Genomic DNA, 18,983 nt, shown 5'->3' on the forward strand with positions numbered 1-18,983 from the left:
GAGGACTGGGTTTGGGGCCAGATTATCAGGATTCAGGTCTTGGCTTTGTGTCTGCTTCCTAGCATTGTGTCCTTGAGCAACCTCTCACTGCGTTAGCAAATTTTTATGAAGATCAAATTGGTCACTGTAGTAAACAGCTTTTTTAATTGGAATGTTGACAATTATAAAGGATAATAACTTATTAAAAATTGATATACTGATTCCTTTGTAGGCAACAAATAACAAAGGCAAAGAGAAGATATACTCAGCAGAGAGATTTCTCATTGCCACTGGTGAAAGGCCGCGTTATTTGGGTATCCCCGGTGACAAAGAATACTGTATCAGCAGGTAAGGACAAATTGGGGGAGAAAAGAGGATTTCTGCTTTTTCTTTTTTCTTCAAATCTATTTAATCCTTTTCCTAGAACTTAAGTTTTTCACCATATTTTTGCCCAAAGGAACCGGGAATTAGGAAAAAGAGAAAGGAAAAAAATTTTAAACCAGAGAACATTAAAAAAATTCAGGATTATAAACATTGATCATCTTATCACCCAGAGTTAATATCTCTACTCATATGTAGATTATGCTTATAATATTTATATTTGAAATTTATATGTATGTGAGTATGTCTTATAAATGTATACTATGTAAAACCCAGGTGGATATTTACAGATATTTTGGAAAATAATTGATACATATATCTGTACCTTTTTTTCTTTTTGCAAAATTAGGATTACATATCACCCTTTATGTAGATACTATATGACTTGGGGGATAACAGGCCATTTAGGTTTCTCAACCCTAGTTTTTCCTTACTCTTTGCCATTTGAATGGGTGCAGCGTCAGTGCAGAGGGACCTTCTGAAATCAGTGAGTCAGGCAAGGATTTGCTGTGTGGCTTCTTTTTGCCCATCAAGTGGAAATACTGGTGACATTTTATTGTTCAGGAGTTTTGAATTATGAAGTTATTAAGATAGAGTGTTGATAAGTATGTCTCCTTGGGTGCTCTTTGCCCAGGAGTTTCTTGTTTTCTGATTATGTTGTAACTACTTATTTTTAGGGTTTTTTCCTTTGTAATATGAGTTTATCCTTTGAACCTTTGCCCGGAGGCAGCTCAGTTGGCATCTTTCATTTTCACTGTCTTAGGTGAACCTCCTTGTCACATTTTAAGAAACTCGTCTACCAACAATACTTTTAGGATCTCCTATGTCTGGTGTCCTCACTCTACTAGAAGATTTTGTCAGGCTTTACTTTGAATGGTTTTTTTATTACAGAACCCACACGTTGACGGCTTTTCTCCACCTCTCTCCCCACCCTTGGCGATTGGTGTGGTGGTTGAGGAAAAGTAACACAGGTTTTCCATCTCAGAGAGAGCTGGAGTGGTGGGATGAGGGTGGGGGTTTGGGTTTGCACATGTGCGATTTTAAACACGTAAGTGGAGAATTAACTCCAAATAGTACAAAATAGACTTTTTTGACCGGGAGCTGGTCTAGTGTCAGAGTTGCTGTGGTTGCTGTGCTCACCCGTGGAAGCTCAAGCTGCTCCCACAGCAGCTGAGTGGTGAGAAAGGAGAGTGTCTAAGACCTTGCAAAAATTTCTCAAATATTATGTGTGTAGCTAATTGGGATGGTTTTAATCCTAAAAGTGTCTTGTTCTTAAGAAAGTAAAAATGCCCACTTTAATTTGAGTCATTGTACGCATATGGACATTTTTCTGTTCTTTTCTGCTTTTAAACATTTTTTTCTTTTCTTTTTTCAGTGATGACCTTTTCTCTCTCCCTTATTGCCCGGGTAAGACGCTGGTGGTCGGCGCATCTTACGTTGCTTTGGAGTGCGCTGGATTTCTTGCTGGTATTGGTTTAGATGTCACTGTGATGGTACGGTCCATTCTCCTAAGAGGATTTGACCAGGACATGGCCAACAAAATTGGTGAACATATGCAAGAACATGGTATCAAGTTCATAAGACAGTTTGTACCAATAAAAGTAAGTGGGGTTGCCTGGATGTTTGTTGATTCTATACTCACATTAAAAGGTGAGAGAGAGTTGGGGTGGGTGAGGGAAGAAGCCTCCTTGCAGCATTATGAACCACTGGGGATACTGTCATTCCTCCACTGTGTGATTTAGGTATGTAAACTATTTCTACCTGAATAGGTCCAACCACCTAAATAGCTTTGTTCTTATTTGCAGATTAATGATTTCCCTCCCCTTTCAGCTTTACCACCTTTTATTCTCTTCTGTTGAAATGCTTTGCTTTATGTGTTCCATTATTTTATTATCTTTGACCTGTTATATTAATACTTATTTTTTCCTACATACCAGTGATTTAAATAAGAGTTTGAGACTAGACTGATTTTTTTTCTTTCTTTCAAAGATCTTTCTCCTTAGTATACAGTATAGTCCACAGATGCACTGTGTTATTCTGGCTTCCCTGGAAATGATTATCTAATTTTGTTATGTCGGCTGGCCTTGTTTTGCTCATTTAATCTTCTTTTCATTTCTTTTGAAAATGCTGAATAATATACCAAATTATACTTGGTACTTGTTAACCACAAATGTTCTGATACACAAGAGTGACAGAATTGATCACTTGACATATCTCTAACAGATTCCTTTGGGGCAAGTAAGGATGAAACTATATTGTTTAAATTAAGGAATTTTAGCTATTGTTTTTAAAATTGCTTAATGGGCTAGTAACTTGGGTTTTTTTTTTTTTTTGTGGGAATATGAATCTCTTGAATGCTGGTAAATAACAGTATATAAGTGTGGGGATTAGAAAGACACGAGTTCAAATCCTGTTCTGCCAGTCTCTTGCCATGTGACTCTGGGAGAATGACTGCTCCAAGCCTCACTTTGTTTTGTGAAATGATCGTTGATAACATCCATCTCACAGTTCTCATGAGGATTCTACTAGCATTAGGACTGTGATTAGAAGAAACAGCAGTGTATATATGCTGTTCTGATAAAAAGTAGCATCTTCCTTTCTAGTCTCTGAACATTTTGGATGTTGTGGGCCCTTTGAGAACATGGAGGACTGTCCCTAGTGAAATAAGCCTGTCTGTGTACATACCATTCTGCTTGGTTTACCAGGCTGATTGAAAGATTGTGGGCTTCCCTGGTGGCTCAGACAGTAAAGAATCTTCCTGTAATGCAAGAGACCCAGGTTCAGTCCCTGGGTCAGGAAGATCCCCTGGAGAACGGAATGGCTTCCCACTCCAGTATTCTTGCCTGGAGAATCCCATGGAAAGGGAAGCCTAGTAGGCTACAGTCCATGGGGTCGCAGAGAGTTGGACATGACTAAGCAGCTAACTTTTAAATTTTTTTCCCAGAGATTGTAGTGTGCTTTCTCCGACTTTTTTCTTTGCTGATTTGCTCTCTGAATTTTATTCTATTTGAAAATTATTTGAAGGAAAGCCCCTCTGACAAACAGTAGGCAATGAGAAAGAAGGGAATAAATAAAAGAATCTCATGTCATCCTAAAGATGTTGATGTGAGGGAGATGGGACATAAAAGACCTTACAAGCCAGATTGTGTATTTTAACTTTGGGTTAACCAGATAGAAGGAGAGGATAATTATCCACCTTGATGTTGATATGTGTCTTTATTGTGGAGTAAAACCTTGTGTCGCTTTCACAGGTTGAACAAATTGAGGCGGGGACCCCAGGCCGGCTGAGAGTGGTAGCTAAGTCCACTGATAGTGACCAAACCATCGAAGGAGAGTATAACACGGTGAGGAGTGGTCCTCAGTCATACTTCATTAGAGAGCAAATCATATGCTAGTGCTATATTTGCTGGGCTGCTGTTTCTAAACTGCCGTTTCTGTTCCTATTCTAAGACACCTTTGTTACTTACAATATTATAATTTGTTTTGGTATAGGGATGGATTTAAATTTTTTCTACTATAACTTAAATATTATTTATCAAATGGTTATTGGAAAGTATTAGCATGTTAAAATGAGCTAGAATTTCTCTGTCTCATGTTCTTGTATTTCCCCAGCCCACCACTTTAAAAAAAACAGCTTCAGTGGAAGGCTATGCTTTCTCTATACTTGGCTAAATTTACTAAGGAATTGTTAATTCCCTTTTTCTTAAGAAATGTGTGTGGCTTCTTACTATATCATGTTTAGAAGATTTAATTTAAATGATTTTGATTTGTTTAAACTCTTGGCATTATTTTCTTAATAGAATATTTCCCTTTTTCTTAAGAAATGTGTATGGCTTCTTACTATATCATGTTTAGAAGATTTAATTTAAATGATTTTGATTTGTTTAAACTCTTGGCATTATTTTCTTAATAGAATATTTCTTTCCAGGTCTGGAAGATGAATCAGATTGGCTTAATGGAGAAAAATCTAATGAAATAACTCATGCAGAACCTTTTTATTAACAGTCAGTGTATATTAATGATTTTCCAGGTATTGCTGGCAATAGGAAGAGATGCTTGCACGAGAAAAATTGGCTTAGAAAACGTGGGGGTAAAGATAAATGAAAAGTAAGAAAAAACCTTTCTTATGTTTTATTAAATACTATTTCAGTGATTTATAAGGCTCCTTAGTAGTGGGGTTTTAGGTGTTTTGTTTGCTTGGGTTCTCTTTTGTTTGGCCATGCAGCACTTGGGATCTTAATTCCCTGACCAGGGACTGAACCCTGGCTCCCTGAAGTGGAAGCACGGAGTCTTAACCACTGGACCACCAGAGGAGTCCTTGGAGCTTTAGATTGTTAAAGTTAGTTTTTACCACAGTCGGAGCATTCCCTTTTTAAGCTTAGAGGACTCTTCATTCAGTGCTAATCAGAGTCTTTCCTGTTTGTCTTTTTCTTCTTTCCCTTTTTCAAAATCTAAATGAGATTTCATCTTGTTTCTTTAGTATGTATCTGTACAGCAAAAGATCCAACTCCTCACTGAATTGCAGTTATGTGCTTTACAACCTTCATTGAATATGCAGATTTGAACCAGGTTTAAAGCTACCAAGTCTTAGAATCACTAGAGTGGTCACTGTGTTTCTAGTGACAGCTGCAAACATGAAAACTTCGCTGTTTTATATATCTTAGCCAAAATCCTTTGGACTGTACCACTGCTCTGGATAATTGACTCTGTTTTCTGCTTCTAGAAGGGGCATGGGATATTTTCCCAGTACCACCTTTCCTACATCCATTTGAAAACAAGTGCCGTGAAAGGCTAGGTGCCTTGGAAGTTGAAAACAGAGAGTCCCCACTACCGCCCCTACCTCCCTTCCGTCTTTCAGGAGGAACATTTATTCAGAAGAGATTTCTTAATCTTAGTATGAGGATTTTTGTTTTGTTCTTTCCCCCTTGGTTTGGAGAGACAAGGGAGTTAAGGAGGTCTGATAAGATTTAGCGGACCAAGTGTCCCATCATCTTGAAAACCTACTTGCCTTTGTGCACTTGGGGCCAAGGTTTAGACTTTATGTAATATTAATAGCTCACATGTATTCTGTGCTTACCGGGGTCCACGGACTGCTGTGCTAAGTGTTTTGTACACATTTCTCATTCAGTCCTTACAACCCCTTACGGTAGATGATGGTATTTTTTACTTCTGTTATTCCCATTATCATCATCCCCATTGATAGGTGGAAAAATGAGGCTTAGAGATGTTAAATAGCCCTCCCAAGATCACAGAGGTAATAACTAACAGACCTAGTTACTGCAGTTCAGAATCCTCCTTTCTTCTTAATCACTGTGTTCTACTTTTCCCATTCCACGGTTTCTTAACAATTTTCTTATTCCCTTGATTTTCAAAACAGTTAGAACGTCTCAGCTTTTGGCTCCTCTGAGCTTTGTTGTTGTTGTTTTGGTAATACATTAGAACATTACCCTCAGCTAGACTCCCGATTTTGGGTTTCTTTGGGAGAAAGGGGATTTTGTTGGACTTAATTAACAGTGGTAATGGATGGTGCTTTTAACTGAATGAATTTGCAGGACTGGAAAAATACCTGTCACAGAGGAAGAGCAGACCAACGTGCCGTACATCTATGCCATTGGTGACATATTGGAGGGGAAGCTGGAGCTCACCCCCGTGGCCATCCAGGCAGGACGGCTGCTGGCCCAGAGGCTGTACGGTGGTTCCACTGTCAAGGTGAGTGGGGGCTGCCACCACTGAGACGCTGCTCTTGTGGTCCTCCTGCTGCTCTGGGTAAGCTGGCTGTGAAGTTTTCCAGGTCGTGAATAATTTAGTTATTTTGATGATGGCATCCCAAAATAGATGCTTTAGTCTAACTATTCTAGGCAAGACATTGTTATGACCTCTTTACTTTTGTGATTTATTATGGACATTGTCACTCTCAGAATCAAACGAGGAGTAAAATGAGTTTGAGTAAATCAAGTTTCAGCCCTGTTGTATTCTGTAAATTCCTAATAGTTGCATCTTACATCCATTCATTATTACCAATTTGTGTATAAAGTTCTAAATCTGTTTATGGCACCTGACTTGGCTATAAAGGGATTTGAGGATGTAGGTAAATAATGTCAGTCTTCAGAGCTGTTTGAAGTGATATTCAGGCTTTATTCCCCCATACTTTCTAAAAATAGATCTCCTGCTCTTGGAATGTTGAGAGTGTGTTATATTAATGTTCCAAAGTGATTTTAAAAGTCAGTGTAGGAAATTAAAACTCTTATTTGTATCTTATGAGACTAGATGACAAGAAAAGAATAAATATGCTCAGTTAATTTTTTAAGACATTTTTTAAAGAACAGTTTTAGCTTCACAGCAAAATTTAGAGGAAGTTTGGTGGCTCAGCAGTAAAGAATCCTTCTGCAATACAGGAGATGTGGGCTCAGTCCCTGGGTCGAGAAGGTCTCCTGGAGAAGGAAATGGCAACCCACTCCAGGATTCTTGCCTGGAGAAACCCATGGACAGAGGAGCCTGGTGGGCTGCAGTATATGGGGTGGGAAGAGTTGGACATAACTGAGTAAGTCAACCACCACCACCATAGAGATTTTCCCCTGCCCCTAATTATTATCAATGTTCCCTTCCTAATTATTTTTTTAAAAGGATTCTGGAAATTATTTTTTAAAAAAGGACGGTAAAGAATTTAGTCACTCCCCATTTTCCTTGTGCATAAATCATCATGGGTTGATTTAGTTAGGTTATAGCAATGGTGCCTCAAAGAATACTGCCAATAAAATTTGTGACAAGCATTTTAAATATATGTGGGGTTAGTTTCGATTGTAGTATAATAAATCTTAATATTTTGAGATTAACAGGATTGAGGTTGAAAAGAGTTTTTAACACAGGGTTGTTTGATCATGCAGGGAATAGTAGTTGGTTCATATTACTATTTGGAATAAACTTAACTGCCTCTTTAAATGAATTATGTCTTTTATACTTTTTGGAGTTTTTGAGTTTATGGTAAATCAAGAAAAGGTAATTCAGAAATATAATGAGGTGTATTTAATTTTTTTTTGACCTTTTTATCTTCGTGACTTCCTAAAGTGAAAAGAAAAAAATTTTTATACCAATAATAATCAGAGGGCAAATATGCAAAAAATTTCTAGTAAATAAATGTGAAATTACTGTAGCACCAGTTTTCTTAAAAATCCAGTGAATCCACCTACTTTGGACATACCCTTCTTTGTGTGAGCAGAGTACTATATTCTAGCATCTCCCAGGTAGAGCAAATATTGTCTTAAAGTGTCTTCAGCTTTTATCAGCATCAGAATTAATGTAAATTGAAATTAGAGGACTCTTTTTTGTTGTTCCTTTTTCTCGCCCTGTTTTTTAGTCTTAACTGATAGGACAGGTACTTTACTGAACAGGAAAATAAACAAGTGCTGCTAAGTCCCTGAGTTTGGAATCTTATCAGTCTGTTTGTGAAGTATAGTAAACAAAACTGGATTACTAATAGATGTAGGTTAATAGTATTTGGGGGAATTACACATTGTTTTGTTTAAGAACTGTGTTTAAGAACTGTGTAATCCTTTTAATTTTGCTCTATGTGCATTAGTAGATCATTCCCATATATCTGAGAACATTAGCAGATCCACATCCACCTGCTTTCCTTCTGAAGGAGCAGCTAGCTATCTGTTGAAAACTTCAACTTAACATAAACACCTGCCTAAATTAAATCTGTTGTGGGATTTTAAGAGAACCCAAATTGAATAATGGGTGTTTGTGTCTTCCTCCAAAATTGGTAACATGTATGCATTGCCTTAGAAGAGTGTTTGGAGAGAAGAGGACCGAGAGCAGCTGTGTCTGTCGGTGCCTGGCCTGTGCTCAGCGATGTGTGTGCACGCACCTCACTCCACTACAGAGCAGCTGTAGAGATGGATGACGTGTTGCAGGGGGTTAGGTGACTGTCCAAGGTCACAGTGCTTGGAGGCAGCCAAGGCGGAAAGCCAGTCCATATCTAATTTGTAGGCACTGCTGTCTTAACTGTGAAAATGCATCTCATGAAGACGGCTCAAATGGTAAAGAATCTGCCTGTAATGCGGGAAACCAGGGTTTGATCCCTGGGTTGGGAAGATCCCCTGGAGAAGGGAACGGCAACCCACTATTGTATTCTTGCCTGGAGAAGTCTATGGACAGAGGATCCTGGCAGGCTACAGTCCATGAGGTCATAAAGAGTTGGACACAACTAAGCAACTGTGACACAAAGACATAAGGAATATTTGGGAAGTATCAGTTGTAAAAGGTGATGAGGGTAGAAAAGATGTCTCAAGACTTTAAAGACTACCACCAATACAGAGGTGCTTGTACTAAATGAAGTGGAAAATATACTGGAAAAGTTTAAATGAATTTTTTTAACAGTAGATTAAAGTCATTTTCAAAGCTGCTAAACGTATTTGCCTTTAAATATTTTGTTATTTTTGGGAACATGAGGAAGGAGAAAAATATTTTTATCATTTCAAAAACAGAGAACAGATCTTAAAGCTGAGTCAACCTGCAGGTGATGGGCATTCTAGTAAGGTCTTTAAAAAGCCAGATGATAAGACACATGTACCAGCTTTAAAAGATTGTAATGGGCACTCATTTGAAAAGACCCTGATGCGGGAAAGATTGGAGGCAGGAGAAGGGAACAACAGAGGATGAGTTGGTTGGATGGCATCACTGACTCGATGGACGAGTTTGAGTAAACTCGGTGAGTTGGTGATGGACAGGGAGGCCTGGCGTGCTGCGGTAAATGGGGTCACAAAGAGTCGGACATGACTGAGCAACTGAACTGAACTGAATGGGCACTCCAGCTGTTTTCTCCAGGGAGCAGTAGATTTCTTGGATCTTTTTTTTAGAATTGCTCTCAAACAATTGAAATAATTTTATTATTACTTAAAATGGTGCTTTGTAAGATAGCTCAGTTTTACAGTAAATATAAAAATATTTTATGTCAGAACTACAGAGAAACCACAGTACACATCTTTGCAACTTGAGGATGGATTGTGTTCTAAAAGCTTATTAAATTGATTATCCAAATAGAAGTATTGAGAAAAAGGGCTATATTTCTCAGGCTAGGCCACAATAGTCAGTTAAGCTGACTGGAAACAGTTTTGGGACGAAGGAGAAAAAATATCTTTAATTTGGATCCAGGTTTCCATCTGATACATTATTTTCTGCCATCATTTAATGCACATCTGCTTAAGATGAATTCATTGTGGAGTTTTTGGTTGTTGTTTTAGTTTATTATACCTTCACTTTATACTTTTTGGAAGATATTTTTGCTGAATAGAGAATTCTAGATTTATAGTGTTTATTCAATTATTTTAATAATTGGCCCATTGTCTTCTGGTTGCATAGGAGAATATGCTATCATTTTTATCTTTGTTCCTCTTAAGATTTTCCCTTTCACTGCTTTTTAGCAATTTGATTATTGCATACTTTGCCATGCTTTCCTTTATAATTATTCTGCTTATGGTGTGTCAAGATTTGGGGGTTTATCTGTTCATAGTTTTCATCAAGTTTGGGAATTTTTTTAGCTATGCAGTTAAGTTTTTGCTTTCCTCCTCTTTTGTCCCCCCTCCAAGTCTTGAGTTAGTGACTGGTGGTTCACTTGATATTATACCGTGGGTCTCATGCTCTCTTCATGTTTCCCCCTGTTTCTGTGCTTTATCTGCTCAGAGAGCCTATTGCAGTGTCTTCAAGTCCACTGATTCTTTCTTTTGTAGTCTTGGGATGTAAATCCCATTCTGTGTAATTTGCACTTCTGGTAGTTTCATCTCTACAAGTTACATTTTCCTTTTCTGTCCTCAGCAGACTGCATTTTTATCTACCTTCTTGAGCCTACAGAAAACGTTTTTAATGACTCTTTTATTGTCCTCTGCTAATCCCATCATCTCTTTCACAGTGTCTATTTCTATTGATTAGTTTTATTCTTGATATTCGTTTGGATGGATGAGGGCTTTGTATACCCTTTACACTGTTGGGTGCTGGGTTTTGTTGAATTCCTTTATATGGTGTTGGAGTTTGTTTTGGTGGCCCGTTAAGTTACACAGGAGTCATTTTATCCTTGTGTAACTTGCTTTTCAGCTTTTTTTGGTTGTGTCAACATTAACGTTTCATGTAGGCCTAGTTTAGTTCTACTGCTCAGTGGAGGCCCTTCCAAGGGATCGGTCCCGTCCCTCCTGCTGTGAACTCGTTCCCTACTCTGGCTCGTAAGAGCTCTGGTCACTTGGGGGCTCACTGCTTCCGGTGGCTCCTTCCTCATCCTGGGTGCTTTCCTCTGGCATCGATTTACAGATCAGTGCTCAGCCCAGATCTCAGGAGGCCCTCTCTGCGGTCTCGCTTTCTCTATGCAGCCCCACCCACTTTGCTGTTCTGCCCTGCAGCTTCCAGCCACGTTGTCATCCCTGAGCCGGGATCTCTGTCGCTGTAACTCAGAAAGACCACTCTGCACTCTCTTCCCTCCTTGACAAGCCCTGGAAACTGCTCTGGGCAGGAAACTCGCCTCATTTGTTGCCCTTCTCGTTTCCCTTCTCAACAGCAGCCATGAACCTATGGTCCAATGTCTAAGAAGTGTTTCATATTTGTCTGTTTATTTTTTTTTAAGTTGTTTAAAGCAGGAAGTAAACCTGGTCCATTATGTGTGTAAGCAGAAGTCTGTCTTTACTTTTGGATCAGAATTCCAAGGATTTGTATTACCAAAAAAAGACTATATATTACTAATTCTAGAGGGAGGCACCTTTTAAAGAGTCCACCCTACTGTGTTAGAGTGAGAACTGTATTGTTCATATTTTAAGTTCAGAATGACTTAACCTCTTTGTCCAAATGTGACTGGGTAGGTTTTTAACCAACTGGCGTTTGCAAATGTATTTGGCATCTCCATAATTATGTTTTTCAAAATTCACATCAGCATATTAAAGCCTCTGAGAAATCTGATTGTTGAGAAACCTATTTGCTTAATACAGCATTTTACAAACATGCTTGACTTCAGAACCTTTTTGTCACCTATCACTATTAAAGTATGCTTTGGAAATACTGTCATAGTCATGAACTTTTTTTTTTTTTAATAATTGTGTTTATGTATTTCTTTTTGACTGTGCTGGGTCTTTTACTCCATAGGCTTTTCTCTAGGTGCAGCCGGTGGGGGCTGCTGTCTAGTTGGCGGTGTGCAGGCTTCTCACTGTGATGGCTGCTCTTGAGCAGTGCAGGCTCCAGGGCACAAGGGCTTTGGTAGTCATGGCCCCCAGGCTCTAGAGCACAGACTCAAAAGACGCTATGCATAGGCTTAGTTGCTCTGTGGCATGTGGAATCTTCCCGGATCAGGGATCGAACCTGTGTCTCTTGCATTGGTAGGCAGATTCTTTACCACTGAGCCGCCAGGGAAAAGCCCGTCATGAACGTCTTTTGTTCCTTGGTCTTCGTCACCATGTTAGTGGCTGTGTAAGATTGCATTGAGAATGTGTACTATAGAACCACTTTCTTACTTGGATCTTAAAGCCACTCTGATATTTCCACTATTGATGAGGACTGTGACATTGCTCAGTTAATTTATGTAGCTTTTTCTGTATATTAAATTATTATCATAGATTTCTAAAAGTGAGGTTATTGAGCACAAAACTGTAAAATGTTTTTATGGCTCTTGATTTGTATTACCTAAGTGATTTTCCAGTAAAATCTGTTAACTTCTGCATTAGTAATAGACTTTCAACATCGGGTGCACGAGGATTGTTTTTGCTTTATTTAAGGGAGAGAAAGCATGTGCTTGTCAACACGAGCTGGTTGCTGGATGAGAAGTCGCATGAGTCTGTTATTCATGACTAGTCTTGACAGAATGTAAACCTCTGCTGAGATATTATCACATCAGTTAATGGTTCTCAGTACAGTGAGCTTTTATTAGTCTACTTTTCTCTCCTCAATTTGAAGTTTTTTGAAATATATGTTCTTTTGAGTTATAATCTCTCCAATCATAACTCCCCTCCGTTTTGAAACAGTGTGACTATGAAAACGTTCCAACGACTGTTTTCACTCCTTTGGAATATGGGTCTTGTGGCCTTTCTGAAGAGAAAGCTGTGGAGAAATTTGGGGAAGAAAATATTGAGGTAAGTTTTACTCTTCACTACTACTCTTTTCCCCCAAATTTAAATTAATTTCTGTCATAAAGAGAAGCTGAAAAATAGTACAAAGAACTTCTGTATACCCATTTTTCAGATTCATGTATTAGTAACATCTTGCTCCTTTGTTTTGTCCTCTTCATATTCTCTTTATCTCCGTGCCTCTATGCATTTCTTTTTCCTGAACCGTTTGAGAGTAAGTTGAATGCCCCTTTACCCCTAAATGCTTTAATCCTATGAACAAGGACATTTTCCTGTCTAAACGCACCGTGTTTACTACTTTGTAGACAGCTTACTGTTGATATAATATTGTTATCTGAGTCGTTCATGAGTTTCATCAGTTGACCAGTTGACCCAGTAATTCTTGGTTCTGTTTTTCAATACCACTTTTACTGGTTTCTTTTTATTATTAATATGGTTAAAAATACAGGGAAAAAAACTAAAAAGTACCTACATTTCTACTGTTCTATTAGCTTTTTTTTTTTCCCTACCATTACCCTTTAATTTATAGCTAATGTTGCCAGTCACTTTTTATCCTATATATAGTCAAGGAAGGGATTCCCTCGTAGCTCAGGTGGTAAAGAATCTGCCTGCAGTATATGAGACCCAGGTTCAGTTCCTAGGCCGGGAAGATCCCCTGGAGAAGGAAATGGCAACCCACTCCAGTATTCTTGCCTGGGAAATCCCATGGACGAGGAGCCTAGTGGGCTACAGTTTATGGGGTCATAGAGTTGGACACGACTTAGCTACTAAACCACCACCAATGTCAAGGAAACTGCACATGAAGTAAACTACTTTTATGTACACAAATAATGCTACACAAAGGGTCTGCTTTTTTAAATCATTTGGGAAAAAAAGTTTGCAGTAAAACCTAAAAGACCAGATTTGTGAATCAAAGTACATTTTGTAATATGAAAGTCTATTTTAAATTTCTCAACAATTTCTTTTATTCTGTTTTAGTAATAGCATGTAATATTGATCTATCAGTAACACATTACTAGCATTTTTTTTCTGGTTATAAGAATAGTATACCCTCATAGGAAATTTTCAAAATATTAAAAAAAGAAATTTTAATTCACGAAAAGATAACTGCTATTAATATTTTTGCATATTCTAGTCTAAGTATCTGTTTTATATATATATAATTTTGTGTTGGTATACATAGCTTAATTTTTAAAATGTGATTAAGTTACATGCAATTTTCTGTTGTACTTGACGCAATTAGTGTTAGGTTACAAGCATTTCCCTCTAAAAGCATCATTTTAAAAAATGACTTGCAATATTTTCCTTTCAGGGGTACTACTATACAGTAATTTTTTAAACCATTTTATTAGCTTAATTTTTCACTATTATGAATGGAATGATGAACATCTTCGTTACTCATTGTCTCTTTCTCTGATTATTTTCTGAGGATATATTGCTATCAAAAAATAACTTAAATTTTAAAGTTCTTAACCTGTATTTTTTCAGATAATCTTTTGTGTTTGATTAGAATTTGCATTTTTCATTATAAAGGCAAGGCAATGCAAAGGAAATAGGAAACAATCACTCATAGACCTATGTTTATAACACAGCTGTTGTTAGTATTTTTTTAAATTATTTCTCCCCCTGTGTAATTGTTGTGATACTATGATACTATACATTCAGTTTTATAACCCGTACTTATAAAAAAATTTATATCATATTACAAGGTAAAAGAATGTTTAGATAATCAGTGTGTCTTTAAAATATCCTACCAACCTTGTATGTTTTGAATCGAGGCTAGCCGTTGAAGGAGAAAAGAATCCTGTTAGTCATCCAAGACTTAAGTTTATGAAATGTCAGTAAGGATGCCTGTGTCCTTTCATCTATCATACTTCCCTCCTTCAGCACTTTTGGTGGATAATTTCAGAGAAGATGTCTTTGGAAGTATTAAGTAAGAGAACTAGATAATTGCTATAATTGTTCCTGGCACCTTACTTGTTTCTTGCCCGAAGTTGTCATTCTTTTGAGGTAACAAGATAGCATTGGTCTTTTTTAATGCAAGATGGAAAGTAATTACATGGCTTCTTTCTCTCATTTGCTTGCACTTTATTGTTGTTACATAACGTTTATTCATTGAAGGTTGAAGTATAATTAAGGGATGAGATTATGGCAAAAGGGTTGTCAACTCTGAGTTTAAAGTTATTTATCTTCTGACCAGATTCTTATATGTTCCATGAATTTTTTTGTTTAATGAAAATCTGATTATTAAATATTAAAGAGTATCCACTGTCTTCACACCGCAACTAGTGTTTGGCAGACATACTTCTTGAGACAATGGGTCTAAATTGTGCTTCTGTCTTCCTAGGTTTACCATAGTTACTTTTGGCCATTGGAATGGACGATTCCATCAAGAGATAACAACAAATGTTACGCAAAAGTAGTCTGCAATATCAAAGACAATGTAAGTGCTATTCATATTTACTCCTTTCTACTAATTTCATTTTATTTTTACTATGCAGCTGTGTTTTGATCACATGATACACACATTGCATTCTTTTAGTATTTCACCTGTGAGTCTCCCCAGCTGTGTGGACGTTACCCTAGGGGCGAGGCCTGTGATGACACGGCCTGACTCCTCTCTGCCTGAATGTGTTGTGGGCAGGCAGTCAGAACCAATGAAGCCATTGACTATCTAAAAATAATGACAGAACAAGAAAGGAGTAACCCAAGTTTGTATGCTAAGCAGCCAGCACTAATGAGAAAGCTGGAATGCGGGAGCTCTTAATTGGGTTCTGATTTAAGATTTCATTGCTTGCTGCTTCGTGTAACAACTAGTAACAGAGACCTAAGGATAAACCCCCTGACCTTACAGGCTTTGTTTCCTTACCTACAAAGTGATGAAGTCGTTGGTTTCGGACTTTTCTGACTACTGCCCCCATCTTCTGTATTGTCATCCGGGACAAGTGTGTCTGTGCACATGCTCTGTAAGTGTCCCGTGTGTGTGATGAGAACTCAGGATTTGCTCTCTTAACAACTTTCATATCTAACTGGCAGCAGGGTTAGTTATATTCATCCTGCTATACATTACATCCCTGGGGCTTCCCAGGTGGCTCAGTGGTAAAGAATCTGTCTGCCATTGCAGGAGATGTGAGTTTGATCCCTGGGTCAGGAAGATGCCCTGGAGAAAGAGATGGCAACCTACTCCAGTATTCTTGCCTGGGAAATCCCATGGATGGAGGAGCCTGGTGGGCTACAGTCCACGGAGTGGCAAGAGTCGGACACAACTGAGCACACATGCATACACGTTATACCTCGAGTGCTTAGTTAGTCTTAAAATTGGGGTTTTGTACCTTTCGACTAGCTTGATCCACTTCTCCCTTCCCGCATCTCCTATCTCTGGTAACCACAAATCTGATCTCTTTTTCGTGAGCTTGTTTTCAAAGTATTAATGACTTACAGCACTGTGTTATTTCCTGGTGTGGAACATAAAGGTTTGATGATTTGATATTTCTGTACATTTCAGATGATCACCATGATAACTCTAGTTACCATCTGTCACCATTCAAATTTATTACATCATTACTGTGTTCCCCACACTGTACTTGACTGTATGGTGACTTATTTATTTTGTAACTGGAAGTTGTACCTTTTGGTCTCCCTTACCTTTGTAGGTTTAATCTTAACGAGCATTGGTATATTTTTAACTTAGTTGAGATGTTACTTTTTCAAAAAATATCCCCAGTAGAAATATAAACAACTAAATGAATCCATATGTTAAAAGCCTAATGAATTAATTTTTTTCATTTTGGGATTTGAGTATGATTAAGTGATGTATTGGTTTAGTAACTACTGCTCTACACAGTAACCCAGTTGCAGATTGCTTTTTTGTAGAGCCCAGGGTTCTAGAAAAACCTGGATTGACTACAAAAAAGATCATCAATAGATGCATTTAATAAATGGACATACTAGGATTACCTCTAGCAAGCTATACAGAATTGACATAGAGAACAGTTTTATGTAGAGTTTTGTCTTTTTAGACATAGTTTTAATAAAGTCATTTGTATGAGTATGCATTAGATACCATGCTACTACAAACGAAAGGAGAGAATGTCAGACTTTCATGCTGGCAGCCTGATGTCTAGTAGGAGATGCTTCAGTTGCATACAGCAGTCAGTGAAACCTCAAAAGTTTCCTTTCTATCAAACCAATCTATTTTAGCTGTACCCAGTTCTCTGGTTCTTTTTTCTTTTACTGCTATGTCATTTGTTCAAATGGCATTTTTTTATATAATATGAAAAATAACTTACACTACCAGTGAAAACTCATTTTAATTAAAATAACTGAGGGTGGTATTGCTGTCAATTATTTTCATAAACAAAGACAGTATTCAAGAGATGAATACTTGTCATTGCTGTTTTGTCATAAGCCATCTTATATAAAAGCTTGCTTCTAGTTTTTGACCATCCTTGGGGCAGGCTGTATTCATTTTGAGTTCAGTCACTTCAGAGTGACTGAATGTGCTTGGTTTTAAATAGTACTTGCTTGCTAGGCTTTTATTCTTTTTGTATGCTATGCTTTTTATACACAGTATATTTGAAATTTGCAGAAAGGAATAAGGCAAGTACCTACTGCAGACTCTGACTATTAACATGTCGGTGTACTTGCCCAAAACTTCTCTTATGAGAGAGGGACATTTACGTCACAGAGGCAGTTTATAATGTGTATGTGCTCAGTCGTGTCCTACTCTTGGCGACCCCATGGACTATAGCCCTCCAGGCTCCTCTGTCCTTAGAATTTTTCAGGCAAGAATACTGGAATGGGTTGCCATTTCCTCCTCCAGGGGATCTTCCCCACCCAGGGATCAAACTCTGATCTCCTGCCTTAGCAGGCAGATTCTTTACCCCTGAGCCACTGGGGAAGCTCGCAGTTTATAATAGGCTATATTTACTTATTGAAAATGTAAAGTGTGCCAGCCATTGCTTAATCTACAGGTACTAACTTATTTAATCCTTGTATAATCCTGTGAGGTACTGTGCTATTGTTATCCCCATTTTATAGGTAAGGAAGCTGAAGTGTGGAAGTTAATTGTGCTAGGAGCTGAAATTCAGTCCAAGGCAACTAGAATCCATGCTGTTAACCTCTAGCCTAGTTGTCTTTCACATTCCTTCTTGGTCCTCCACCCCATTCCTTCCCTGCCCCAGAGGCCGCACTCTCCTCAAGTTGGGCTATCTCACTGTTCATACTTTTATATATTTGCTGCCTATTATGCCCCGTAAACATCATACATCGTGGTTTAAAGAAAGGTGGTATCCTTAGCTAAATAGACTCATGTACCTTTTCCTTTTTAATCTTGCTTTTTGAGATCTATCCATATTATTGCATTTAAATCTAGTGTATTTTAAGAGCCAGTGTATTTTGTGCTTTATTTATCCATATGCACAACTCCTGATTGCCAAAATGAATAAAGCAAGAGTCTAACATAAGTGGATTACATACAGAAGGCCCTTCCTGACTGTTTTCAGGGAGCCACGAACATCAGATAAAGCTCTGTGCCTCACTGCCTGAGCTGCCTCGTCTGTTGTTACAAGAGGGTTGGATTGGATGAGCCAGCCCAGAGCTCGGAAAGTCTGCACAGTAGAATGCAACAGGTTTCCCTGCTCTTGGCAGGGGTAGCCTTAGTTTGGATTTAGCATTTATCCAAAATGATTCCTACATAGGTATTTCAGAATTGCCAAATATTTTTCTCTTGCTTTCAAAAATGTTTTCACATTGGAAGGCTCTCAGGTTCTTCTGTCTACGCCCCAAACTTCAGTTTAAATGGTTTTTTAATTTGAATGGCTGCTCTTAAATGTTTCAGCTACCACAGGTAGTTTACCTGGAGCTTTGAGATAACCGGATAGAGATGAGGGTACCACTGAACAGCCCTTTGAAAACACTTTCCGGAACATTTTGGTGCTTATGGGATTGCACACACTTTTGCTTTTCCAAGGTGTTTTTCCTCATCATCACCTGTGGCTGGTTCTTTCTCTTCCTTCTTGCTTACTGTGACCACAGTTCTGTATTAGCCCGTGTTGCAGTACCTTCAGCCTACACAGTTTTCGGCAGCAAGCATCAGTATTTCTGAATGGGTTTTTTTTTAGATTAGACTGGAAAAAGATTCCAGGCTGTTAAGGAGGGAAAATCCTACATAATTGTCTCACTTTTTGTATCTTAGGAACGTGTTGTGGGCTTCCACGTACTGGGTCCAAATGCTGGAGAAGTGACCCAGGGCTTTGCAGCGGCGCTCAAATGTGGGCTAACCAAAGACCAGCTGGACAGCACCATCGGAATCCACCCCGTTTGCGCAGAGGTGCGTCTCCACACTCTCAGTTAAGGCTAGATAGTGCCTGTCTGTGTGTGCTCAGTCGCGTCTGACTCTGTGTGACCCCCATGGGCTGCAGCCCACCAGGCTTCTCTGACAATGGGCTCCTCCGGGCAGGAATACTGCAGTGGGTTACCATTTCCTACTCGAGGGGATCTTCCAGATCCAGGGATCGAACCCGAGCC

General features: G+C 38.5%; 1 protein-coding gene across 4 annotated transcripts in view; it reads left to right on the top strand.

Moving 5' to 3' along the window:
- Positions 1-18,983, top strand: part of TXNRD1 (thioredoxin reductase 1) — a 59,627-nt gene that overhangs the window by 33,629 nt on the left and 7,015 nt on the right. For all 4 annotated transcript variants that reach the window (XM_065938222.1, XM_065938240.1, XM_065938249.1 and 1 more), the window contains 8 exons: positions 212-327; positions 1,736-1,961; positions 3,612-3,704; positions 4,391-4,467; positions 5,913-6,069; positions 12,354-12,461; positions 14,803-14,898; positions 18,652-18,786. In XM_065938222.1, coding sequence (XP_065794294.1) covers positions 212-327; positions 1,736-1,961; positions 3,612-3,704; positions 4,391-4,467; positions 5,913-6,069; positions 12,354-12,461; positions 14,803-14,898; positions 18,652-18,786 — 1,008 coding nt within the window. The remainder of the gene's footprint in view (positions 1-211; positions 328-1,735; positions 1,962-3,611; positions 3,705-4,390; positions 4,468-5,912; positions 6,070-12,353; positions 12,462-14,802; positions 14,899-18,651; positions 18,787-18,983) is intronic.

This window comes from Muntiacus reevesi, chromosome 1 (assembly GCF_963930625.1).
Source record: "Muntiacus reevesi chromosome 1, mMunRee1.1, whole genome shotgun sequence".
NCBI classification, from domain to species: Eukaryota; Metazoa; Chordata; class Mammalia; order Artiodactyla; family Cervidae; genus Muntiacus; species Muntiacus reevesi.